This window comes from Amblyomma maculatum, chromosome 10 (assembly GCF_055883805.1).
Source record: "Amblyomma maculatum isolate TAMU_Amacu chromosome 10, ASM5588380v1, whole genome shotgun sequence".
NCBI lineage: Eukaryota > Metazoa > Arthropoda > Arachnida > Ixodida > Ixodidae > Amblyomma > Amblyomma maculatum.
The window spans coordinates 100,053,181-100,079,947 of NC_139353.1; the positions used below are offsets into that span (position 1 = coordinate 100,053,181).

General features: G+C 47.0%; 1 protein-coding gene across 2 annotated transcripts in view; it reads left to right on the forward strand.

The window, feature by feature from the left end:
• The window catches only part of LOC146177114 (uncharacterized), a 67,545-nt gene that overhangs the window by 12,476 nt on the left and 28,302 nt on the right, over positions 1 to 26,767 (forward strand). For both annotated transcript variants that reach the window (XM_084583101.1, XM_084583102.1), the window contains exons 5-6: positions 8,983 to 9,066; positions 18,646 to 18,785. In XM_084583101.1, coding sequence (XP_084439227.1) covers positions 8,983 to 9,066; positions 18,646 to 18,785 — 224 coding nt within the window. The remainder of the gene's footprint in view (positions 1 to 8,982; positions 9,067 to 18,645; positions 18,786 to 26,767) is intronic.

Sequence of the window (26,767 nt, forward strand, 5' to 3'; positions counted from 1 at the left end):
CAGTGTATATCTGTTTACCCCCGTTGTCTTTGAGGTACCCGCATCTGGTTCCCAAGAGCACGACACGGTAACAGCGACCAAGGTCTGAGGTGTTCGAATGTTAACAAACTAAAGTTTGCTTTGCACTTCCATGCTTTTATTCCTGCAAAACTTTGTCTAGCCACACCATAGATTAGTGCGCGATCTTTCTTTTGTGGCCGTGGGTTTCGCAGACCCTTGGTGATCGCTTGCCATCCCCATCGTCATTGGCGCTTGTCAAGCCGATAAGGAGCCAACAAAAGGCATGACCAAATCCACATCCATAGCAGCCTGTATATTCCCCACGCCATTGGTCACACTTTGTTCAGCCAGTGCTTGTTGAGCCTCTTATCAGGTGCTGTTTCAACACCCAGGCAACCCAGTTTGCACTGTTGGTCTGCTTATTTGATGCCATGAGTACGACTCGGCAGCAGTCTCTCACAGCGAAAGAGAAGCTAAAGATTAGAGCCACTGCTGAAAAAATCTGCAACAGAGCTGAGCAAAACAACATGACGTCGACGAGTCGGGCATTCGCAACTGGAGGAAGAAGAGTGTCATGAAACAACGAACCAGGGCTGGCGAGCGTTTCGTGGTCCGAAGACTGGTTTGGTTTGTACCTCCGCCTCAAGACACAGCTTGCCAAGTTCATTGAGGAACAGAGGAGTCGTGGCTGGATGGCTCAAATAGAGAGAGAGAGAGAGAAAAAACTTTATTTCAAAAACAAAGAAAAAGGGGGGGGGGGGGGCAGTGAGTAGAGTCTTCATTTCAAGACCCCAGTGGCCTGGGCTGTCGCTCTTGCCTGAGTTACCAGCCTATGCTGGGTCTCTAGATCAGAGCATAGCAGAGTGGCCTCCCACTGCGCCTCCAAATGGTGCATGGTTATGTGTGCAGGTTTGGGGCCTGTGCACCCCATGTGACGTGGTAGGCGGTGGGCTGGTCGTTGCACCAAGGGCATATGTTTGTGTAGTGTTCAGGGAAAATTATGCTGTATTGATGTAGGTTGGTGTAAGTGTTGGTTTGGAGCTGTCTCCATTCCTGCGTTTCCTGTGCATTTAGTCCCTTGTGTGGAGGGAGATCAATCCTACGTTGTTCTCGTAGGTACTTAAGTCGCGCGCCGTAAGCCGCGGGGACAGGAATGATAGTTGTGAGATCGGGATTGGTGGCTGCTCGGTTTGTGTGACCTCGAGCTAGCCTATCCACGACCTCATTATCTTCCAATCCGGAGTGCCCCGGAACCCAAGTGATCTGATGTTTGAGCAGTGAGTTTGTAGCCAATCGCTGCCACTTCCTCTTCTGTGATAGTACAGTGCGGGATGGACATGCTCGAAACTTCTGTGTAAGAGCCCACCACCACGGCTGCTGCTGCGTTCGATATATGCTCATATAGAGCGGCATCCACATAGACAGTTTTCGGATTGCGTTCCACTGCACGCCTAAGATAATTCACTCGGGCGTGTCTTAACAGTTCACATGAGTTTCGTGAGAGACAGTGGATGGCTTCAACGCTTTATGACACGATGTTCCAGCTGCTTCCTGACGCTAACGAGGAAAAATTGTTGAGCTTTCAACGATATGTCATAGGACTTCGGAAGGAGCACAGCTGTTTGCTGTCTCAGGTAGGATACGTCGATCAGACCCCACTATACTTTGAGATACAGATGGACATAACTATAGAAAAAAAATGGTTCCAAATCGGTCAGCGTGCTGGCCGGCGGAAATGCCAAGCTGCACTACAAAGTGATGTTATGTGCTTTGGCTGACAGGACGAAACTATGCCCGTATGTAATATTCAAGCACAAAACTCTACCTACCACAACACTGCCCCTAGGAATCGTGCATGTGGAAGAAAATTTCTGGATGAACAGTGGCCTAGTCGGTGACTAGATTCGAGCAATTTGGGAATGAAGACTTTGCTGGCAGCAGTGGCGTAGCGGCAGAACATCTGCCTCGCATGCAAGAGGACCGGGGTTCAAATCCCGGTGCCGCGCAATTCTCCACCGGATGGAAAAAAAAAAAAAAGTCCGCGTGTTGATGGAATTGCATAACAGGTTCTGGGTGCGACCTGATGCCGGTGAACACCTCCGGCAACGCACTCCCTCACCAGAACAGGAGTTGGCCACCCTGGTGCAGGAATTGGCCGCAACCTCCTATGATAAGCTCCATAAAACCCCAGCCCTCAGTCACCAGCGGCTGCGGAACAACTGACCACGGCGGCGGTCAAACCTGTGACGCAGCAGGGGTGCTAAGAAAGCCTGGCTCCGCTGGACAGGCCGTCATTGGAAACTGACCCTGGCAAGTTTAATGCTAGAACCCTAGCTAGTGAAGCTAGCTTAGCAGTGCTGTTAGAGGAACTAGAGGGCATGAAATGGGATGTCATAGGGCTTAGTGAGGTTAGGAGGCCGAATGAGGCATATACTGTACTGAAGGATGGGCATGTAGTGTGTTATCAAGGCTTACCAGAGAGGCGACAACTAGGAGTAGGTTTCCTTGTCAATAAGTATATAGCGGGTAATATAGATGAATTCTATAGTATAAATGAGAGTGTTGCAGGCATCGTAATTAGGCTTAATAAGCGGTATAAACTGAAGGTTGTACAGGCCTATGCACCTACATGTAGTTATGATGACCAGGCAGTTGAAAGCTTCTATGAAGATGTAGAATCGGCAATGCGAAAAGTAAAGACGCAGTATACTGTACTAATGGGCGATTTCAATGCCAAGGTAGGGAAAAAACAGGCAGGAGACAAGGCAGTAGGTGACTATGGCATTGGTTTTAGGAATAGCAGGGGGGAGTTACTAGTTGAGTTTGTAGAGCGCAATAACTTACGAATCATGAATACCTTCTTCAGCAAACGGAAGAACCGGAAATGGGCATGGAAAAGCCCTAACGGAGAGACTAAAAATGAAATCGACTTCATAATGTGTTCAACCCCCGCCATTATGCAAGACGTAGAGGTAATCGGGAAAGTGCGATGCAGTGACCACAGGATGGTGAGGTCCCGAATTAGCCTAAATCTGAAGAAGGAACGCAACAGATTAGTAAGAAAGAAACCCATCAACGAATTAGCGGTGAGGGGGAGGGCAGAAGAGTTCAGGATATCGCTACAGAATAGGTTTTCAGCTCTAACTGAGGATGGCGACATTACCCTAGAGGCAAGGAACAATAATTTCAGAGATATCATTACTGAGTGTGCGGTAAAAGTAGGCGGTAGGATAGTTAGAGAGGATACCGGCAAACTGTCTAAGGAGACGAAAGATTTTATTAAGAAACGCCAGAGTATGAAAGCTTCCAATCCAACAGACCAGATCCAATTGGCCGAGGTATCAAAGCTAATCAATAAGCGCAAGGTGGCCGATATAAGGAAGTATAACAAGGAGAAAATTGAGCATGCTATAAAGAACGGGGGAAGCCTTAAAGCGGTAAAGAAGAAATTGGGCATAGGCAAAAACCAGATGTATGCGATAAGGGACAAGCCGGGCAACGTCATCACTAATATGGAAAAAATAGTCAAAGTAGCCGAGGAGTTCTATACAGATCTCTACAGTAGCCAAAGTAGTCAGGACCGTAATGAGATTGGCGGTAAGGAAAAACAGTCAGACGTTCCACCAGTGACGAAGGACGAGGTCAAGAAAGCACTAGAAACTATGAAAAGGGGGAAATCAGCTGGAGAGGATCAGATAACTACAGATTTGCTGAAGGACGGGGGGGATATCGTGCTAGAAAAGCTGGCCACCCTGTATACGCAGTGCCTTGTGTCATCGACGGCACCGGAACCATGGAAGAATGCAAACATTATCCTCATTCACAAGAAAGGGGACTCTAAGGACCTTAAAAATTACAGACCAATCAGCTTACTGTCTGTTATGTATAAGGTATTTACTAAGGTAATCGCTAATAGAATCAGGACAACCTTAGACTGCAATCAAGCAAAGGATCAAGCAGGATTTCGGAAACGGTACTCTACTATCGATCATATCCATACCATCAATCAGGTGATAGAAAAATGCTCGGAATATAACCAGCCCTTATACATAGCATTCATTGATTACGAAAAAGCATTTGACTCAGTTGAAACCTCGGCGGTGATGCAGGCATTGCGAAATCAGGGGGTAGACGAGCCGTACGTGAAAGTTCTGGAACATATATATAGTGGCTGCACAGTAACCATAGTTCTGCATAAAGAAAGTAACAAAATTCCCATAAAGAAAGGTGTTAGGCAAGGAGACACAATCTCCCCAGTACTATTCACAGCTTGTTTAGAGGAAGTATTCAGAGACTTGGAATGGGAGCAGTTAGGGATAAGGGTAGATGGAGAATACCTCAGTAATCTGCGATTTGCTGATGACATTGCCTTGCTAAGCAACTCTGGGGATGAACTGCAAATAATGATTGATGAAGAATACCTCAGTAATCTGCGATTTGCTGATGACATTACCTTGCTAAGCAACTCGGGAGATGAACTGCAAATAATGATTGATGACCTAGACAGGAAAAGTAGAAAGGTAGGCTTGAAAATCAATATGCAGAAGACTAAGGTAATGTTCAACAGCCTCGGGAAGGAACAGCAGTTTACATTAGGTAGCGAAATACTGGAAGTAGTAGGCGAATATGTCTACTTAGGACAGGTAGTAACCGCATATCCGGACCACAAAAAGGAAATAACAAGAAGAATACGATTGGGATGGAGCGCATTTGGCAAGCACTCGCAGATTATGACTAGCAGCTTACCGGTATCGCTTAAGAGGAAAGTATACAACAGTTGCATCTCGCCTGTACTCACCTATGGGGCTGAAACATGGAGGCTAACCAAGAGAGTTCTACTTAAGTTGAGGACAACCCAGAGGGCTATGGAACGAAAAATGGTAGGGGTAACATTAAGAGATAGAAAGCATGCACAGTGGGTCAGAGAAATAACTCAAGTTACCGACATTCTAGTAGAAATTAAGAAGAAGAAATGGACATGGGCAGGACATGTAGTGCGAAGAGAGGATAACCGATGGTCGCTGAGGGTAACAAACTGGATTCCAAGGGAAGGAAAGCATAGCAGGGGGCGGCAGAAAGTTAGGTGGGCAGATGAGATTAAGAAGTTCGCAGGGGTCAAGTGGATGCAGCTAGCACAGAACCGGGTTAAGTGGAGAAATATGGGAGAGGCCTTCGCCCTGCAGTGGGTATAGTCAGGCTGATGGTGGTGGTGATGACTTTGCTGGCACGCCGGTCGATGCTTGTGCTGGATTTCTTCCGAGGCCGCATGTGGTGAAGCCTTGCTGAGACAGGCACCGGCCTCGTTGTGATACCTGACGGCATGACGTCCATGCTACAGCCGCTCAACGTGTGCCTGAACAAGCTGTTCAAGGCACGCGTGAGACGGGTATATCCCCAGTGGATGGCCGACGGCCTTTACTCCCTCACGCTGACAGGACGCTTGCGAAGATCCAATATTCTGCTCCGCCAGTGAATCGTGGGTGTGTGAAAAGCGATACTGGCCGACTTGGTGCGTAAGAGTTTCAGAAAATGTGCCATCAGTAACAGCTTGGGTGGTTCCCAGGACAACTACGTCTTTGAAAATGGCGATGAAGCCTCGGGTGGTAGCAGTGAGAGCGGCTACGTTTGAGAATTGTGTAACCAGTAACATTTTGGCCGTTATTTGAGTAAATTTTCTCAAATGATGAGTAAAAAGAAATGATTACCGAGTGGGCTCATTCCTTATGAGCATGAAAAATGGTGGCAGCGCTGCACAACCCTTTGCCACCGTGCGCTAGCAAGCAAAGGTTCGTGCAGTTACTCCTGTTGTCTGCTGTCACAAGGCGAGGAAGCCAAAATTGTTGTTGTGTTTGGCGGTGGTGTGGTAGCAAACCTTCGTTATACCACATCACGTGGGAATGTAATAATAACGATAGATTTCGTGAAGACCCGAGTGCGGAACAGTGGGAGAGCCGGCTCTCCAGCAGCGATTTTGGTTGCCACCTAGGTCTGATCCAGCACACCCAGCGAGCAGTGAAGCTCAGTGGAGCCCTGGAATAGGGGCTCCAATCCTGTGAGAAGAAGGAAGATGGACCTCTTCTTTCTCGTCTGCTACTAGCACAAGACTTTTCTAGAGAAATCAATGTCTTTCCTACCCTATCCTTACAACAAATTTCAGTAATATACACGTGAGCGCTGCATATTACTGAATCGTGCAAGAGAGGTGTGCATTGTGGTTGTGAGAAGTGGACACTGTTGGTCTGTTTATGTGATCGGTTTATAATTTGACGATGACGTTTGCTTGAGCCTTTGATTACATAGACAAAATCATTGCTCTTTGGATACCTCGCGTGGTGTCAGGGCAGCTGGTGTGACGCTCTTTCTTCCGTGCCTGTTCAGTAAACCTCAGAACAAAGTCACCTGACGATGCTGCCTTGTTTCACTTGTATATTATTTTAATTTGTTGCTTTCTTTGGTTTCCTCGTCTTGGGACAGCAGACAATGGGAGTAATTGCATGAATCTGCTTGATAGGGCATGGCGGCAAAGGGTAGCACGGTGCCGCCGCTATTTTTCTACGCTTCTGAGGAATGAACCCACCGAGTGTGCAGTTGTATCTTTCCAGTACTAACTTTTTTCTTCTTTTTTTAAGATAAACGTGCGGATTGTACGTGAGGACGTTTCTTTTATTTAGCGGAGTTCAAAGTTCGGGGTGCGTGTTATATGCAGAGGCGGGTTATACGAAAGTAAATATGCCATGTACCTCGCTTGCATCCCATGTCAAGCAAGGGACATGCACTGCCTTTCCTTAAACATATGCGAATGAGCAGTTTTGCAATAACGAGAGTCTAGCATAGCGTGATCTGCTATTGGGCTTCCACGTGCCGCCTATGCACACGCGCTCGCATGATTCGATATGGCGGGCGCGGCAGCCAGTGTGCTCGTGCTGGCTGGTTCAAATGCGCTGGGTGTGCTCGTCGCCAGGAAGCATACGACTCGCTCAATATGGTCACCACGTGTTCAGTGGTACCCCACAGAAGCGAATCTTGCTAAGCTGTAACCGTTTTAACCCTGCAGTTAGAATATCTTGGCCAGTCATGCTTTCGTCATCTTCATGCCACTTCACGACATACTGCGACGCCCCCGCTGGGGTGGCGCAGTAGTTACGGCGCTCGACTACTGTTCCGAAGGACGCGGGATCGAATCCCTGCCTCGACGGCCGCTTTTCGATGGAGGCGGAAAGCAAGGTGCCCGTGTGCTGTGCGATGTCAGTGCACGTTAAAGAACCCCAGGTGGTCGAAATCTCCGGAGTTCTCCACTATGGCGTCTCTCATAGCCTGAGTCGCATTGGGACGTTAAACCCCACGAACCAAACCAAACCGTACTGCGATGCAGTCGATCATGTCGCGAACAAATGCATGCACCGAGTGAAGCAATAACATTCAGTTTCCATGGTTAACGGTGATACCCAAGGCTGCAAGATAGAACTCGTGGGAAAAAAGTGAGCGGAATTAGAACCCCCATGAATCGCGAATGCACCCCCCCCCCCCCCCCCCATTTCTCTGCGGGTGGCAGCGGACGGTGCTCATGTTCCATTTTCAATCTGATTGTGCGCTCTTGTAGGCTGTCCCGATAAAAAGGTCGAGCATTCGCTTATTGCTACTGTCTCAAATGGCGACGATGGACAAAGAGCCTACCTAGTCCGCCCGAATCACTGCTTCGCTTTGCCTTCACAGCTGTGCAAAAGGGGATTTTTGCGAAAATGACGCTCGCTCGCGTCTTAATGATGCCGAAAAAATGAGCCTTCGGCCAAAAAAACAATCTTCACAGTATTGCTTGCACGAAATTTGTCCCGAAAAATTGAAAGGGTCTGAAATATTGGTCGTGAAACTGTACACGCTCCTATGGGCTGCGTGACGGTTCCTGAATAAAGTCCGAAATATCGCTTCAAGTCCGAATTATTTAGTCCAAAAAATCGGTCGGCTACTGTATTGCCTTTCAACATTTTTGGAGGCAGTGCACAATTCGTTCGTGAAACAGGTCATCAAAAAAATCCTGGTTAATGCTTAGAGCTTTCTAAGAATGTGAAGGCGAAAGCCTATTTAGGCGTTGCATTTAACTTTTTTTCATGTTTTATCCACACTGTGTGACGTGCAACTCTCCCAGTAGACACTGTTCACCAAAGCGCACATCTTCCTCATCCACTTTCTGGCGGCAATTACGATGCGCGGCATTTCGAGCTGCTCTAGCCTTTTCTGCCTTGGCATACTTTCTCGGCCTTCTCGACCTGCTATTAGGGCCTGGTGCTTCGGCACCCATAGTGATGTGGAATGAACCTCTGAGCCCACGGGCAGGCGTGCTGTCGCTTTTGACATTCCCCTCCTCCCCAGTGTCACTGTCCTTAAACTCAGCATCCTCTAGCATCCTTATTCTAGGCAAAGAGATATGTACTCATTTTCAGGAAGTCAGTATAGAGTAATGTTAAACACGCTCAGCTGGGGCACTGACAAAGGGTAGTTCCAGTCCTGATATGGACGCGATTCAATTATTTTCGTAACCTTGTAATGCAGCCTTAAAACACTGTGATTTAAGGCTTTCACCTTAATAAAGCTACAAAACAAAGTGCAAGTCGGAGCAGCCACGGCTGTTGGAGCACATTTGTTGGAGTAACCAGCGAGGTGTGGCGTCATTCAGACTATGACTACATTTCCGGCTCCACTTAGCATTGCCTTGCTGAGGTACGGACACGCGTGAGAGCTTTTTCTGCCGCTCGGCTCTATGCATCTGCAGGACAATCTTCCTCATTCCCATGTTGATCTTGGTTTAAGTGTATGTGAAGCAGGGATGCTGTTCTCGTCTTTTCCCATGTGCTTCCTGTAGGAGTGCTGTGGAGCAATGCTGTAGAGGTCATTTCATCATACGCTGCTAGGGATTTGTGGTTGCCCAGATCACCCACGCCAAATGCTGATTTCAGGTCTTATAGGAAACTACTTGCTTCTTTTCAGAGGGCAAACTGATTGATGCCACATCAAGTGATGTTGCAGTGACCGAAGACCCGGCAGCAAGTTCGCCTACTCAAAGAGCAAATGGTAAGATCTTTGTGCGTGTGTGTGCATGCATGTGCATCTGTCTAAGAAGGAAGTTTTCAGTCTTAATGAAACAGACAGCTGCGGTAAGCAAACTGCATTACATTTTAAGGTGTCATTTTTGTTTAATCACTTGGAAGATGGCAGGGGTGCGACAGCTGTGCCAACTGCACCATTTTGATATATAGTTGCATATTCCTGCTGCTCAGGGACAACCTTCTGTGGCCGTGATATGGCCAGTCACGACGTTTCAAACACTTCTGTGTGAGTCACAGGCCTTTTAGTCTTACTTTTGAGATGTCATCACACCGTTCTGATGCCTACTGATATTTTTCTTTCTTGCATCCACATGCTTTCTCTGCTCTTCTACTAAGCTGAACCGATGTGGTTTGAGGGTGCTTCACTGCATGGGTAACAATTCTTGCAGTGAAGCATCCCCATAACGCAAAGGGAACTGTCTACGAAAAGGGCCATTGTGGTACCTGGGATTTGGAGCTATATTCCAAAACTCTGTTTTAAGCGCTGCATGGTTTTAATAGATGTATCTCTAGCTTTTTATGCAGCTCTCGACGTTCTCAGTATTTTGTTGGGTCATTGATGTACAGCAAGGTTCTCTTTATGCTGTCCCATCGATAAACTCATGGTGATTTCCACTGGGCACTCCTGAGCATGTTTTCTTGCTCTGGGATGATGATTTCGAATTCCACTGGTCGACCAAGATAGGTTGCACATATTCCGATGGGCATTTGTAGCAATGCGGGGCGCTATCTCGATCCGCCGACCGAGCTCTGATCTCGCCGGAAGTTCTAGTCGCTGATGTGGTCACTTCAGGAGGCTGCTAGATTCGTGGCTGTTTTTGGCCATTTCAGTGATATAAGCAGAGGAGACGGGGCTTCACCACTTTTTTGTGCGAATGTGTCGAAATGCGTCTGTCGAAAAACGTCAACAGCGTTAAAATACCGCAAAAGCAAGTTGCAGAACGCCGCATCGCGCTATTTATCAACCGTGAACATTGTGGCGCTGGGATGAGACTTCAACTTCCGGAACCAGCTCACTCTGTAGCACGTTAGGTTGGTTCTGACGCCCAACTCCGATTGACCAGTGGAAATTGCCATCACTTTCCCGTCGTCAGATAGTGTATAAGGTGCATCAGTTATGACTGCTGTTTTTGTGCTGGGGATGCATGTGAAATTTATTTCGGGCGCCAGCAGGCCGCCGGGAAAGGCGCAGCAGCCTTAATTATGGCCGGTTGACATGCAAGCGATTGAGAGAACTCAACGGGAGAGGCAGCGACAGAGCGAAAAAATTTCAGTGTTAGAACTGCGTCGCTCTCGCTGCTCGAGCCGCCGCAACAGCTTGAAATGGGTTTTTGCGTCACCGCGGCAGAAATTGCAAGTGTTTTCGTTTACATGTGAAACAGCTAGTTTTTAGGTTTCGAATCTTATATCGCAGTGAAGCCCAAAACTGCCAAAGTTAACATTTGTGGATGCTGGAACATCAAAATACTGTAATGTCTGTTCTGTGAACGAAATATATAACCTAATATCCTGAGTCATCGCCCACCTCCGCTTAATAAAAATATTGTGCCAGAACCACCGAATTATCGCCAGCCCCTAGAAATGTAAATCGCGGGCTGAAGATGCGCTCGCTTGTGTTTTGTTTGCAGTATCATCTGCTTTCGGCGTATGCGCTTTTGCCTTTTGGTCGCTGTTTTTCTTTTCTTTTTATTTTTTTTTTCTGTTTTTGTGTTTGAATCAATATTTAGTTTTTTTTTACTGCGCTTGCTTTTAGGCACAGGCTGATCGCAGTCATGGCAATTGTTTTGTAAGTCTTGCGAGCAACATAAGATCCCGTGATTAAAATTGTCAAACCGCACTAGATGTGAAAAAAAAAAGTATAATCTTTAGCTTTTTCCATTCTTATTCGGGCCCCAAAGTTTGAAAATGTTTGAAAAATCTCCTCACTTTTATGGCTCACATTATTTTTTCTGTTAAGTGCTTCTTTACAAAAATAGGCACGTGCAAGCCGGAATCCTAAAGGAAATACACTAAGCACCGGTAATATGTTGCCTTTGCTAGATTCCCTTTGGACCACATTCATATGGGGCAATACAGTCAAATCTTGTTATTACAAGCACCACATTTATGAATTTTTCAAATTAACAAATTTATCAAAAATCCCCAAAATATTTTTTATATATACAATGTAAAACTATTTCAGAATTATGAACTTCAATATAGCATATATTTCAGAATAAGGTACATAATTAATTGTTTTTTCTGTAAACTAGAAACATGTATTACGAATTTGGCTAAAATTAACAGTACCGCAACGCACAACTCTCGTGTGAAACAGAAACCGCCGTTTCTGTGTGTACGGTTCGTGCACTGCAGCTATCATCATCATCATATCTAGTGCCAACTCCTAGCGTCACCACAAAGCTGTGGCTTAATACGCAGTAGCCAGCAGGCCTAGCCACGTGCCTTTTTTTCCCCTGTGTTGAGTGCTGTTTGCTGGTCAGCCGTTCGTGTCATTTGCGCGTGTAGGAAAGTTCTTTTTCTGTCGGGGATTATTATTTTGCGAAATTTGTGAGATATCGAACGAATAATCGCAGCCAGCGATTGTGCCAAGAAGATAGCAGTTTTCACTGCAAGAAATCGACGCAGGGAAAAGGCAAACCGGCCTCTGCAGACAGCTAGCATTGCCCCATCATCATCGCTTTCATCGCTCGGTGCAGTCACATACCATACGAGGTGTTGCGCAAAGTGGAAGGTGTAGTGTGCTGGCATGTGTGCTGCATGTGGCAGAAAAAAACAACTGATTTCTTCAAATAAATCAGCTTCGAAGTTAGTGCGACATTTTAATTTGAGATTTTGCTTGTCTGCACACGTGCCTAATGCCAAGGTATGTCGTTTTAATACCTAGGTTTGACCACTGGCTTATAACCACAGGTTTTTTATTACGATATTTCAAAATCGCGAACTATATTTTGGGGTCCCGCGAGATTTGTTATATTGTGGTTTGACAGTATTCACATCTCTTCATTTGTTTTGTGCCGAAAGAAAGGCTTTATCCTGTTTAACGGCTACAAAGTTTGAATTTGCGCTGTAAAGGGCAGTTTCTTCTTATTTTTTGTTTTTCTGTCAGCTGCTCTAAATATTGCTGGATGCATCCTTAGCGAAGTCGATACTTGTTCCAACCATGACAGGAGTGCCGTCGAGTGAGTTTGGTCGGAGGTCACACAAACTTCGGTACGCCAGCACGTAAAGCCCCCGTAGTCAGGTGGTCATCGATATGTCTTGCTCACATCTGCTCTTCATAAGATCCAGTGCATGAGGCCATCACGCAAAGCCAGATGACAGCTAGCTCCTCTCTGTGTGGTCCATGGCGGCAGACTTGGAAGGCAGTCTTCGTCGATTACGCAGAGGGTGCACTGATCAAAGTGCTTGAGCGCTGGAGGAAAAGGTGGTTGCAAACAATCTTGCTGTCGCCGTTTCTAGCGACTGGCGGCCTGTCGTCGCTACTCCTAACGCATATACTCACCAAGAAAAGTTGTGCTCTCGAGTTCACCACTTCTGAGCAAGTTGCTGATGGTACCCAAAACTTGATATCTCACTTGTTAGACTACATAACTGATCGCATAGTAGGTTAGAAGTTGATTGGTAGGTTTGAAGTATTTTGCAATATCTATGGGTCAAGAGGGACCGACACTTAAGGGCCTGTCACACTAGCTCGACATGGCGCCGATTCGGTCTGCCAACAGCGCATCTTCCTGATGTCTGCGTCTATGTCACACTGCGCCGACAAAAACAGTCGGCCGACAGTCGGTGTCAGTGCCGCGTCGTTCGTAAGACGCCTGTCGGCCGACGGTCGCCCAACTCCTATGTCACACTAGCCAGACAACGTGGGAAACCTCCCCACCGACTAGGCCCTCTCATTCTCACTCTCTTCTCGTGTCATTATATGTTCCTTTTCTTAATCCTTTTATTTTTTTCTACCATGCGAAATTGTCCTTTCAGTAGCTACTCCCTATCTTATTTTTCTTGGTTTATTCTCGGAACTATTAAGTTAAGGACTGCAAATTTTAATTCTATTTCATATATTCGACCATACCAAAACATGTGCCTTAACAGTCGGGATTATGGGCCGAGACTGAATAGTGCCCACTATTTTATGGCTCTGGTTGCGGGATCAGAACGTCAGCGTTCGAAAAATAAAAGCTGTCCACGGCGAATAAGAGACTGTATATTAAAAGCTGAAAAAAGAAAAAAATACTTTACCTTTGGGGTCGAACTTACGACCTCCTGTTTGATAGCCAGCAGCGCTAACTACTGCACCACAAAAGTTAAGCCTAATTGTTGCTTTCAGAGGTTGAGATATGATTTTAGCCAATATGCTGCCTTGTAGTATGAAAGTCATGAAGGCAGTAGGAGCGTTTACCGCTTAACTGACTGTCCAGCTTGCTGAGAGTAAACTGTAGATTGTTTGAATCATGCCGTGTTGCGCAGTAAGAGGTAAAACTTTCGGCGGATTTCGTAAGACTGATTTCTCAGGGCCATCCGCGGGACCACGACTGCTGTTGGTTCTGTTGTAAAGTTTCAACGCAAGTTCTGCGCTTTTTGTGCACGCAATTCTTGAAACACATTGAGTTATGGAACAAAACATTATTTGCGTGATGTGTTACGTAGCGTTGAAATAGGCTTGTGAAGTAGCGACGCAGCGACTAGGCGTTATGACGTGAACACAACGATTGAAGTGTGCAGGAGGATCGGCAGCTCTAGGCTGGCTTCAGGAAAATAATCGCTTCTTTTCATAATTTCTTTGTTACGCACTGTGTTCATTTTGCACTATTCTGTGCTGTTCGGAAACGCTGAAAGATTGCTCACGGTCCCAACGCGCGCCGCAAATATATGCGCCCCAAATTCACTCGCCCCGAAAGAAAACGCTGCCGTTGATATTCCACGCGCATTCGGCGGCCCTGAGTATACTTTGGTGGCTCACGCTTGCGTTTTGGTCAGGGATTAGGCGTTGATTCTACTTTTTTATGTATATTAGGGCTGAAAGGTATTCGCCGTCGACATGGTGTAGAGTCGGCCGATCTCAGGAAGTCTCGGTCACCAACAGGCGGCAGACTGGTTAAGACATTTGGTTTTCGGTCGTGTTGGTGTCGTCGTCGGCCTAGTGTGACAGCTTGGTCGGTCGCAGACATAGTCGGCCGACGAGTTGGCCGACTGTCGGTGTCGTCGTCGGGTCTGCGTTGGCGTCGTGTCGTGCTAGTGTGACAGACCCTTTAGTGTGCATGGTATGGAAAGGCTTCAGTAGGGTTCTTCTTACAGGTCGCTGCTCATTTTCTTTGTGCCATTTCACTGTCTCTTTGTCGTACTGTGGAGCGCACTGTCTTGTATTCTTTGGAACTGCTTCGTCTGAAGGAGGTTTTATTCCACTTGCATATATTTCCCTGGGATGCTAGTTGTTATACAGTAGGACGAACATTTTCGGATATTCAGATTTTTGTGTGCGGCATGCCGAGATTAAACAGTCATGCAGTTTTTGCCCAGTACACCTATGCCTTTGACTCCACGCTGCTTTTGAGGTCCGAATCGTTTATTTTTTTCTTTACTCGTCAATCTTATGAGAACTCATTACGTGATGAAATTGGTCTACATTCGGCTCCGGAAGTCCTCATGCTTGTAAAACTAGCAGATAAAAGCGGGCACTCCCCAGAGGTGCTGTAAGATAATGAGGCACTTAAATATTGAGCACCCCAGCCCCTCACTGTTGGCGTTACAGTCGTGAAAAATACAGTATTTGTCTTGGGTATACCGGGCTGCACTCCCCAGTCCTGAGTATGGGCAATATCTGTGAAAGCGCGAATGCGCTTTGGTGTTCTAGGCTTCTCGAATGCACAGTAATAAGCGTTTTTCTGCGTCCCCTCCGCGTGCGAGCATCTGTGTTCCCCGTTCTCTTAAAATGGAGCTCTCTTAGATGTCAGTCATTGAACAGAAAGGCCGCTTATGGGCTATTGAACTATATTGACTTTCACATCCTTTGCTTCAGTAACACAGATGTGAGGTCTAGGCATCGTGTTTCAAGATTTGCACTGCACTGTCTCCTCTCATGGGTCTTTATGGTGGTTTGTGGAACTAGCTTAGTTTTGGAGAAGAAAAAAGAATTCACTCTTCTTAAAGGTCCCCAGAAAGGGGTCACCAAGAAGGGTAAACAACGCCATAACACTGATAGTTATTGAACCACCCATCATTCTCCCGCAAAAATTTTCGATCTAGCTTCTGCAACACCAGAGATATCGGCGATTAAAAATGACCCTTCCAATTTTCCCCCTCAACTCGTACGCCGAAGGGAGCCATAAAAAAACAAAGAATACAAGCAAGTTCGAAGCTCCGCCCAGACAAATGTCACTTCGACGAACTTCCGGTTGCCGCGCGCTCGCTCGCTGGCGTACTCGCTCCAACCCGTCCTCGCTTGCACACGCCCGAGGAGTTCGCCAGTTCGCGCAGCGACGGTTAGTGTAACCGCGAACCCGTGGTTATCCTATGTTACACGGCGGACCAAACCATGGTTGCACCACTAACCGCGGTTACCGCAAACCGAGCTTGACGACCTCGGTTTGCGTCGTTAACTGAGGTTATGACGGCGTCTGTTGACGGAAGCTACTCGTCGGCGCCCGAGTGCGCGAAACGTACGAGCGGGTCAGCTTCACAAAGTTATTCATTTGCCCACTGTATCACGTTTGAAGATCGATGTATAGAATATGGTGCCGCCCGAGGTCTTCGATTACGGCCGACAGCGCAGCGACTGGGTACTGAAGCCTTGTCGTGCCTACAGTATCGTTTGAACGGCTTGTTGCTGAGCAGAACGCCAAAAAATGCGCGGTCTTAGCTATGAAAGTACACGAGTTTGCAACGCCTGCAGCACGGGATGCCGCGAGCAGGCTGAGGTACGTTACACAATTACCGCGGGGGTGGAACGTGCGAGCGCGGCGAACGCCGGCGCCGTGCGTGACCGTCCCTAGTCGTCGCTAGGCCTATTGTTTCGCTTCGAAGCCGCGGCGGTCGACGCTTTGGAACATGATCAACACTGTCGTAAATCGTCTGCTTATGAAACTGCCTTATAGTGATTCCTATCCTGCCATAGTAAAATAATTATAGGATTAACTCTGCCGACGCATTAATTGCAGAGCTAGTACGAGCAGATCGGATCAGCCGAAATGCACCAGCGGCAGCTGGCTTGAGCAGAAACTAGCTTGTATCACGGCTATCGTTCTTACCAGCAATTTGCTGCTGGTCAGCGATCCTCACGAGGGCTTCATACTTGATATTCGGCTCAATATTCCAGACGCCAACAAATTTTAGCACGCTTTATTTCGGACATCGGTGCTAACGATCCGCCGTGTCGGTCGCGAACGGTATGCGGGAGGAGGGGCCACAGCGGCGGCGTTCACGGCGGTCAAGGAAGTGCTGCCATCGTGCGGTGCTTGACCGTGCTGTTGACGCCTCGTCGGACGACACTCCGACACTCCTGAAACCACGTTATATAAATAAGATATTTGTAAATGAAGCTTCGTTCTGCCGATCCCTGCGTCGCTTCGCTTGCACTTAATGGGCAATGGCCACCTAACCGATAAGGGCGGCGAGCTGTAACCTGTAACAGCCCGCACAGAGTTCGAGCAGCGCACGAGCAGACGACTTTCGCAGCTACCGGAAGTGTGTCCGTGACGTCATGGCTGCAGTGGCCGCAGCGAATGGCAGCTTCTGGCTTGCTTGCCAGTCAACATGCCCGTGACGTCACGGTCCTGGGAAATAGTTCCATGCGACACCGCCAAACGACATCCTCTGTGCCCGCGAATTTCAAAAAACGCTGTTTTTAAAAATTAATAATAAATCACTGGCTTTGTTCTAAGGAGTTATACTTTGGTTTAATGCTCAAAATAATTCGTTCTACACATTGAACGCGTTTATCAGTGTCTTCTTGGGGGCCGTTTCCGTGGACCTTTAAGAAAGTATTAAGATATGGACACTGGTGGGGAAAACGCTAATGGCATGCCACCGGCTGCAAGAAGCTTGCAGCAAAACCTGCCGCGGACTGAATGGGTCAAAGAGCCATTTTCGGCAGCTTGCCGCGTGGCACGAATCGGAGAAGCCAATGAGAAATGTCCGGCTCAGTGATGTGAGCGTCAGTGTCGCCACCTCGCCGAAGTTAACTTCCAGCGGTGGCGGTGACGGTGAAACTGCGATCAAGCGTTCCGTCCCAGCCACGATAAAGCCAGCATTCTCCTTGTGTGCCTCCATGCTAAAAACTGAGCCCCAGTTGAAAGAACATTATTTAACAGTTTCTCAAAACTGGTCGATTATTCCCATTTTATGCGAAAATCAACTAATGAGAATGGAGATCATCGGCAAAGCATTCAATCTCGCAATGCGAGTTGTTTTCGTACAGGGTCTGAGCACTCACGAATGCATTTGTCCGATCGCTGTGCTGCGAAGAAAATGCTATCATCACATTAGATAACGAGGGACAAAGACAAACTGAGATGTGGTCTGCTGGTCGACTTGGCCTCTACTTGTGCAGTCCGATATGAGGCAAGACGCCGCTTCTGTGGGCACCCTTTCGCTGGAGGCATGCCGCGCGCATTCTTCCGCTAGTGTGTCCGTAGCCTTAGGCAACCCAACCACTCTTTCAAGCAGCAAGAAAATTTCAGCGCTAGCATATTCATAATGCAGGTGCGCCAAGCATGTTGTTTCTCCAAAATAACTTAGTATGAATAATTTTGCATATGCGCTGCGCCTTTATGTATTCCACAAATTCGTTGTATTTAGCATGAAAGCTCCACATTTAAATGTCTTATATAAAATCATCATCCTGAGATCATTCCTTCCTGTGTCAACACTTCAATTGCCATTATAGCAAGTCGGGCTCAGGTTCTTTCAGTGTCAGACCATGCCGCACCTCCTGTCGACAACATAGGGCCACGGCTTGGGCCTAGCACAGGCTCAGAATTTTGGCTTCTGTGCACCTCCATATAGGGCTTCTCGTCTACTGGGGTGTTGTGCTAATTTATTCGTTATCATTGGTAGGAAAAGATGACTATCGTATCTGCATAACGTTGGGGTCTTAGAGTTAATGCACTATCCACGCGCGCTGCCATTACCGCCTAGCCGTAATCGAGGTCCGTGTTGCCTCTCGTGACAAGTACAGTTCTCTGATTTGTAAGGCTGCTACTGCTTATAACTCCCTTTGTACAAAAGTTCGATTGCCACATGATAATAAAAGCAGCCCATTCATATTCAGTTTTGTGCTAGGGCAATTCAGCTTTTAGTTACCCAATAATGTATTCGAATTGGCCCTGAATAAAATGAAGTTGTACTTGCACAGACCTCATTTCTGGCCTTATATGCTGCTGCAGAAGATATTTCAGATTTCAGCATATATTATTGTGTCCCCATTTGTGGACATTGTGGCTTGTGTAAAATCATACATTAGTGTTCAGGTTACGCACGTAAATGCAGGCACAATACCTGAATGGAATATGTATCGTGCTAATAGTCCAACTGTTCTCTTTCATAGCTCAGCTTGAACCAGAGGAAACCGCTGACCTATCTGATGCGGAGGAAAACACTGACCAACCTGAGGCCATGGACGATGCCAGCACTGAAGGAACAGACGATGATTCGCCACATGTTGGCTCTGTTGGGCCGAATGGAAAGGTATTGCACCCACATCAGTTTGTCTATTTTATTCATCACTTGCTGTAGGCTGCTAAGCACAAGTATGGTGAGAGTGCAGTCAAAAAGTAGCAAAATGCAGTGAATTGCCTCGACAATGGGCGACCGAAAGAAACTGCAAGCAAGGGAAGTGCCCTGGTGGTGTGACATGATGGCATACATCAGCACCGTGAGAGGTGGCTCATTTACACTCACATACATTCACTCACAATGGACTCGCTCACACTCATGTCCACTCACACACGTCCATTTACTCACATTCACTCACACTCACAAATGTGGGTGCGAGTGAAAATGATTGCACTCATAAATGTGTGCCAACGTATGACATTGCCTGGTAATCACATAATGAGGTAATCACATGGTACAGATACATACCTGCCAATTGAATTTTCCATAAAATGTACGAATTTTGACTAGTCTTACGATTTTACGAATCTTGCGTGAAATTCTACAGAAAATGTTTTATTTTCGAAAAGCAAAGTGTGAACATATATTAACACTGTTATGGTACCTTTCACAGCCACAAGGGAGCAACACATATTTGTGATATCATCAGCAGCTGCAAACGTAGTGGCTTCTGTCGTCTACACGGGGGGGGGGGGAGGGGGGGGGGGGGGACACAAATCCATATGCAAAACTCGATACTGCCTCTGCCAGGCTAGTGGCTATAGTATCTGTAATCAGGCTGGTCAGGCCTCCGTGCGGCCTTTGTTTACGTGTTTGGATGCCTTTGGTTTTGGCCTCTGTTTTTGTTTGATCTGCGGCCGCATCCAACGCAGTGCGACTCTGGTGTTTTAGCAGTAGCGGCTTCGCAGTGCAATGGCGGGCTCAAAGCCGCGACAGTACTTCCAAGTATTTTTGAAGTCGTACACGTCAGAATTTCCATGCTTCTTGCTGTCTAAGAAAGGAAAGAAGTTCGGATTTTGCACCTCGTGTGCCTGTGATATTAACATTTCACATGGTGGCAAGTCCGACGTAAGCTCCACATTGCTTCGAAAAAGTACCAAGAGTACGTGTGAACCGTGGACGGCCAGCCAAGCCTGACAAATTTTGTTCGCAGTAATAGCGACCTCGGTGTGATTCGTGCAGAATGCCATTTCATGGTGTTTTCAGTTAACACAACATCCCGCTAAGTGTCATTGATCACGCGGCACCATTTTTAGCAGGCAGTCAGCAATTGTAAAAGGAGTTTTCACTCAATACTCTACAGGACACAAACTCACTTGTAGGTGAGTGAGCAAGCTTGTTGGTAAATTCTAGGAAACTAAGAAAAGGCAATCTATGGCATCGTCCATGCGTAGGAGAGGATGCACATCCTTTTTACTGGTGGAGTTCAGGCGACGATAGCCCATGCAGAGCCTCCATGTTCTTTTTGTTTTCACCAGTATCACGAGAGCTGCTCAAGGACTGCAGGACTCCTGTATTAGGCCCTACTCAACATGTCTTAGACTTGTTCCCTTGCGCTCTGATGGCGACACGCGGTACAGCTTTTGGCGGATCGAATGGGCAGATCCTGTGTCAATTCTATGGCCTGCGTGAGACTGTACAAAACGCTGCGAGCCGTCAGACTGCACCAAGTCGAAAATGGAGGTGTGCTGCGACAAGAAGTTCTTCAAGATCTGGTGTTGTGACATGTTCAAAGATCCACTGATCATCGGAAGAAGTTTCTTGTCAGCAGGCGAGTGAGTTGCGAGGTTGTCAGGGAAGGCAGTAATGGAGTCACATATTTGTGATAGCTGCGCTACATGAGGCTAGTTTCGAGCCCGCCGAAAAAACAGCCGGTTCCGGTGAGCAATTTATAGTTCACAGCCAGGTACAGCCTTCTTTCACGCTGACCAAACATACGGCACTAAGACATTTTTTTTTACGCACTCTAAGGACACCTGGACGTACACTGTAGAATGTGGTGGTACGATGACTTAATCACATACACACTCACAAAGTGTTTTCATAATTTGATGACTCTTCCTAAAGTTCACGAGACAGAGAACCACTTACGCTTATCGCTCTCGCCCGACAATCATTTGTAGTGCCATACATAAGCAGGAAGTCAATTTCCAAGATTGCGTCGTGTGTGGATCGGGGCAGTACTGCAAACTCTGCAGTAAATACTGTGCCCCCCAAAGAAACGCACACCCCAACTGGATAAAGTAACTCCACTCACTTCATAAAAATTAGTATTTTTGTCTGAAATAAACATAACTTTGTTCTTCAAAAGGTTATTAAAATCTAAACTCATGACCTAAACAGTAGTGCCAGTTTCTTTCAACGTCATTGTAAACAAACCGTCAACAAGCACATTAACTAATTTCTTCAATATGTTCACAGACGGGGGAATACTAGGTAGCAGCGCACATTGTCCAGCGACCTCGCCTTCATCGGCCGCGCTGGCTAGTTTTGCTGCAAGAGTGGGGGAGATCTCCACCGTGGTGACGGGGAACGGCACACATAAAATGAAGGAGGTTATGTCACACTACGGTCGAATGCAGGAGAATCGAACAGTATAACCAAAATTCGAATTACAGTTGACTCCCGGCACAAAGAACGCCACTTCAACGAAATTTTCGCCACAACGAAGTATTTTCCATTCCCCGTGAAGCCCCCATAGGAAGTAATGTTTAAAAATTCTCTCCAAAGCGAATTATTTTGAGAACGCGTTCACTTCAACAAATTTTTTGTAAGCGATCACCATTCTGTGAGCCATCCATTTAAAAAATTTTGGGGCTGTACGGCTTAGCTCGTCTTCGGCGCAGTCGGTTGAAGACGGCTGAAGACAAATCCAACGAAATCCACTGTTGCCAGCTCTCCCTCCCCTGCTTTCACACCGTGTTGCCGGCATCGCATCGTCATTTTCTCATGTGTCATTCACGAGGATTATCAACCACGACCTCGCCGTTTCTGCCAGTCGCTACAGTGTGAAAATCGCTGCCAACTAAAAAAACGAAAGTTTCTTTTGCTTGAAGATACGGCAGCCATCATCACCCAAGCGGACAGTGGACGGAAGAAGGCACTCATTGCAGCGGACTTCGGCATCGCCCCGAGTTCGCTGTCCGCGATTTTGAAAAGAAAGGACAACGGAAGCAAGGTACTTGTGTTGGAAACATCGGCCAAGCATAAAAAGTGATGCAGCCGGCGTATGACGAGCTGGACAAGGCTGTCTACACGTAGTTTGTAGACATGCGAGTAAAAAATATCCCGCTCAGTGGGCATATGGTGCAGCAGAAGGCCTTAAACTATGCCTGCTTACTAGGCCTAGACGATTTTAAGGCCAGTACAGATGGCTAAATCGTTCTAAAGCTAGGCACAATCTCATCGGGAAGGTTTTGTGCAGCGAATCTGCTTCAGCGGACAAGGAAGGTGCCTCAGCATATAACTTTCCTGACGTCATGAGTCTGTACGCTTCATCCGATATATATAATGCCAAAGAGACTGCCTTCTTCTACGAGATGCTCCCAGCGAAGACTCTCGACTTTAAAGGGCAACGTTGCCATGGAGGAAAACATAGTAAAAAATGAATTACTGTGTTGCTATGCACTAACTTGGACGGGTCGGATAAGCGCCCTCCATTAGTAATGGGGAAGAGTGCAAAACCGCGATGCTTTAAGGGAAATCGAAGCCTTCCTGTAAAGTATGTTGCGAACGCTTGTGCATGGATGACTCGTACTGTCTTTGCAGACTGGGTGAGTGCACTTGACGGTGATATGAGCGGACAAAACCGAAAGGTTTGCTTCCTCGCAGACAATTGTTCGGCCCATCGCATTGATGACGTGAAGCTGACAAGTATGCAGGTGCGCTACTTCCCGCCCAACTGCACTTCTGTAGTTCAACCGCTCTATCAGGGAATTTTACGGAGTGTTAAGTGTGCCTAGCGTGAGCGGCTTATCCAGCGGCTTCTCTTTGACACTCAGACGGGAAGAGAAACGAAAGTGGACCTCTTCATGCCACTGCAAATGATGGCTGCTTCATGGATTGTCACACCGAGCACACTTATCAGCAACTGCTTCAAGCACGGCTGTTTTTTTCTTGGCGTGGCGCCCAGCATCATCGCATCCCCAGAAGACGGCATATCGTCGTCATCGACCCCAGAGATTGATGCGACATGGAGTTTGCTTCAAGAGACCGGGAGCATCTCTGCTGACATACAGCTGGAAGACTTACTTGGCTTTGATGCGGAGGTGGCTGTTCACGAGGAACTAAACGATGAGGACATTATAAAAAGTGTCCGTGAAGTATAAGAACCATCCGATGATGACGACTCCTTCCAGGATAAAACTGCCTCAGCTATCAAGTGTCAGGTAATGGATGCCTTTGACGTGATCCGGCAATTTCTTGGCACTCACGATGATGATGTTGCCATGGCTCTGGTAGCAAAGTGCGAAACTCGTGTGACGCCGCTGCTGGCGGTGAAACCAAAGCAGAAAAAGCTAACAGGTTTCTGGAAATAAAATGGTGTGGCTTCCAGAGTCATTTTTTGTCCCTTTTTTTTTTTTTTTTCGGATTTCTTGAAAACGAAATTCCGCGACAACGAAATTATTAGCGCGCTCCGTGAATTTCGTTGTGGCGGGAGTCAACTGTATCCGGGTTCGATATATCCGGGTTTGACTGTATGCCGATTGTCCTACGTAGCTTGAGCTATGTTATTGCAAATGAAAGCACTTGGACGCGCAATGTCAGTATTTGCATAGTATAACTCGGATTACTTTTATTGATCCTTTACCTGATCGTTATGTATTTACTGGTGACTCCAAGTTTGATGTGAGAAGTTGTCGAGCGCCTTCTAAAATTGCGCAATAAAATTCTTTTGACTACTGTGCGAATATTGAAATTTTGAATACTAATATGGGAAAAAAAATGCTTTCCAATATTGAATGCCTACCTCATCAGTGAAAAAGAACAAATTAAGAAATATCAAACATTATTTGCCTTGATTGTTTCAGAATTCATGCTGCATTCACAAATAGATTTAAACCATAATTGTCGAAAAATATAAAATTTGTACTGGATATTTATCCAGTATAGGTTTCGCAAGGTATGGAGCAGCTGCCATATCTTACGAAAGAGAGATCTGCTGCTTTTTAACGTCCGCAGGCATCATAGCCACGTCAGTCGCCGTGTGCAGAGGGTGTGCAACACATGCTGAAGAAAGTGTCTGGCGTTCTTCTGAAAACGGGCTGAGCTGGCTTGGCGCATGCATAGCGGGTGCTACTGCGAACAAAGGCCGGGTGAGAGGAAGGAGAGAGATAGCTCGGCAAAAAAATGGGCACACTCTTGCGCTTCGCTCTATCACGTTTTTCCCCTCTCGTTCCCACCGGTTCTCTCTGGTTCATCCACGCAGATGGCTTGCAAACGTCACGTGCTGGCGCGCGGGAAACGATAACATGGGATTTTCAAGGGGATATTCGCGAGTTTGATATAACCAAAATTCGATATATCCGGGTTCGACTGTATTTTGCAAGAACAGATTGGAGCGTCAGAGCTCACACTGTTCGCACCTTGTGTTTCGCACCCTGTGTCACATGCCATTGGGGATCACATCAAAGCTACTGTTGACGGTGCTTTTGGAGAAGCTGCCGATGATCTTAAGAGGTCGAATTCTGGTACTGGCACACAATAAACACAATAATAACTTAGTTAAAATAGGGTGCTGTTGATTTATTCATCTCCAGGAGCCAAGCAGGTCACGCGAAAGCTGCCGTATGCTTTCAGTCAGCATGGCTTCTTTTACCGTGCAACCAGTGCAAATACAGTGGAACCCGGCTATATCGAACCCGGATATATCGAATTTTGGTTATATCGAACTCGCGGAATATCCCCTTGAAAATCCCATGCAAAAGTATAGGAAAGCCGCATCATATATCGAACTCAATTTCAGCGGTCGTTCGATATATCGAACTCCGCACCACGCACTGGAAAGTGGGCCTTCCCCAAAGACGATCGCATCACCCTTGGCCGCTTGCCACGTGACGTTTTCAAGCCACGTGCGGAAGGAATGAGGGGACAGTTCGGCGACGGCTGCTCTGGGCAGCGCCGCGCCCATTCCCCAAAGGCACGCGCATCTGCAGTTATCGTTTCCCGCGCGCCAGCACATAACGTTTGCAAGCCATGTGCATGGGTGTGCCCATTCTTTTGCCGAGCTATCTCTTTCCGCTACGCATGTGCCAAGCCAGCTCAGCCCGTTTTCAGACAGACGTCGGATGCTTTAGCGTGTGTTGCGAACCCCCTGCACGTGGCGGCTGATGTGGCTCTCTCTCTCTCTCTTTTGTTTTTCTGCAAGATTCATTCATTTTTATTGGTGTGCTGTACGCGCGGCGTAGCGTAAGATATGGCGGCTGCAGCCGTTCAGAAGTGGCAGGGCTTTTTTTTTTTTTTTGGCGGTAGTCGTTTATCCTTGCATGTATGAATCAACGAAAGCACACGGTCAGCTGCTGTGACCATGATGCCCGCTCCAAGCGTGGCGTGATAAATCTAACCAGGCTTGTGCAATCAAGCCATCACGGGCACTCTGCCAAGTTCGCTCCCCGTCACCGCAGGAGCTATCAAAAGATAAACGCGCCCTGACGTTATCGCTGCGCAGCATCTTGGCACGCTGCCGAGAAATGAGCTGTGGATGAGAGGACCGAAATGGAGTGACGCAGTGATGCGTGCCATCAACATGCAAGTGAAAACGCTCGTGATTTCTGATTTCTGCCGCGGCGTCACAGAAACCTTGTTTTGAGCTGCCGCGGTGGCTCGAGCGGCGAGAGGGACGCAGTTCCAAGTTTGAAAATTTTCACTCTGTCGCTGCCGCATCGTCACTGAGATGCGCATGTGAGCGAGCTTGCCTTAACGCTTTTTTTTTTTTTTTTTCGAATTCTCGGGTGCGAAAGATAAAGGTGGGTATACTATGCGAGTGGGTTGATTACACGACAAATGCGGTATCGTTTTTTCGCATCGTAAGTGCCGTCACAAGCCAATTTCTGCGTATCGAATTATCGATATATCGAACTATTTCGTGATCCCCTTCGAGTTCGATATATCCGGGTTCGACTGTAAAATTAGAACTACCATCAAAATATACATTGTTTCATTCGTATGTCGATGTGAAACAATAAAGAACAGAGTTCAGGTTGTCACATAGGCCTCAAGAGAGGGCTTGCTTTGATAGCCTTTAGACTTTATTTGTCATTGACTGCTAGCTTTGCCTTGTATCTCTGCATGACTTGAGCTGCGCTTACACTGTCATGTCATCCTGTTGAAAATTAGAACATAAAAACAGCAGAGGCAGTGAAGAAATGGGGGAGAGGGATTCGCACAGCAATGCATGGTATATATCGCATGCTTTCGCCCTCATAAAGATTTTAGGACGTGCTTTGAAATGAGCATAATTTGCACACACCTTTTTTGAAGCCTTAAAGGAAAGCACGCAATTTGCGCGCGTTAAAGGGCAGCTCTGGCATTTTTTCAACCTCCTGGGATTTTGCTGCAGTTTCGATGCTACGTTCTCGGGCAAGAATTACATTCAGTTTCGGCGACCAGAGTAGTAGGTGCATTTGTAAAGATAATGCATCAGTCCTGCGAGGTTTCCTACCATACAACATCACATTAGTCCTGGAAGTTTCATAATCACAGTTCCACTGTGCACTCACCCACAGACTTGACGCGAACGATGAAAAAGCTTGGCCTGGACTGTCACCAGCGCCACAAAGCGATATTAATCGGGTATGAGATAATGCTCTCGGTACATTTACGGCGGCTGACGATAGCTGGTGCACAGCTCACTTTGACTGCTTTACATGCCGTGGCAACACGGTGCAGTTTTCTTACGGCAGGAACTTGGAAGTCTCAGTTTAAGCTGGTGCAGCTTGCTCCCATCGCGGAAAGTATGGGACATATTATCATGGTCACAGCTTTTTTTGGTTACCAAACCATACCCTTTGCTCTGGCTCGCTTTCACCTCACTGCTTCTTTTTTTTCCTTCCTTG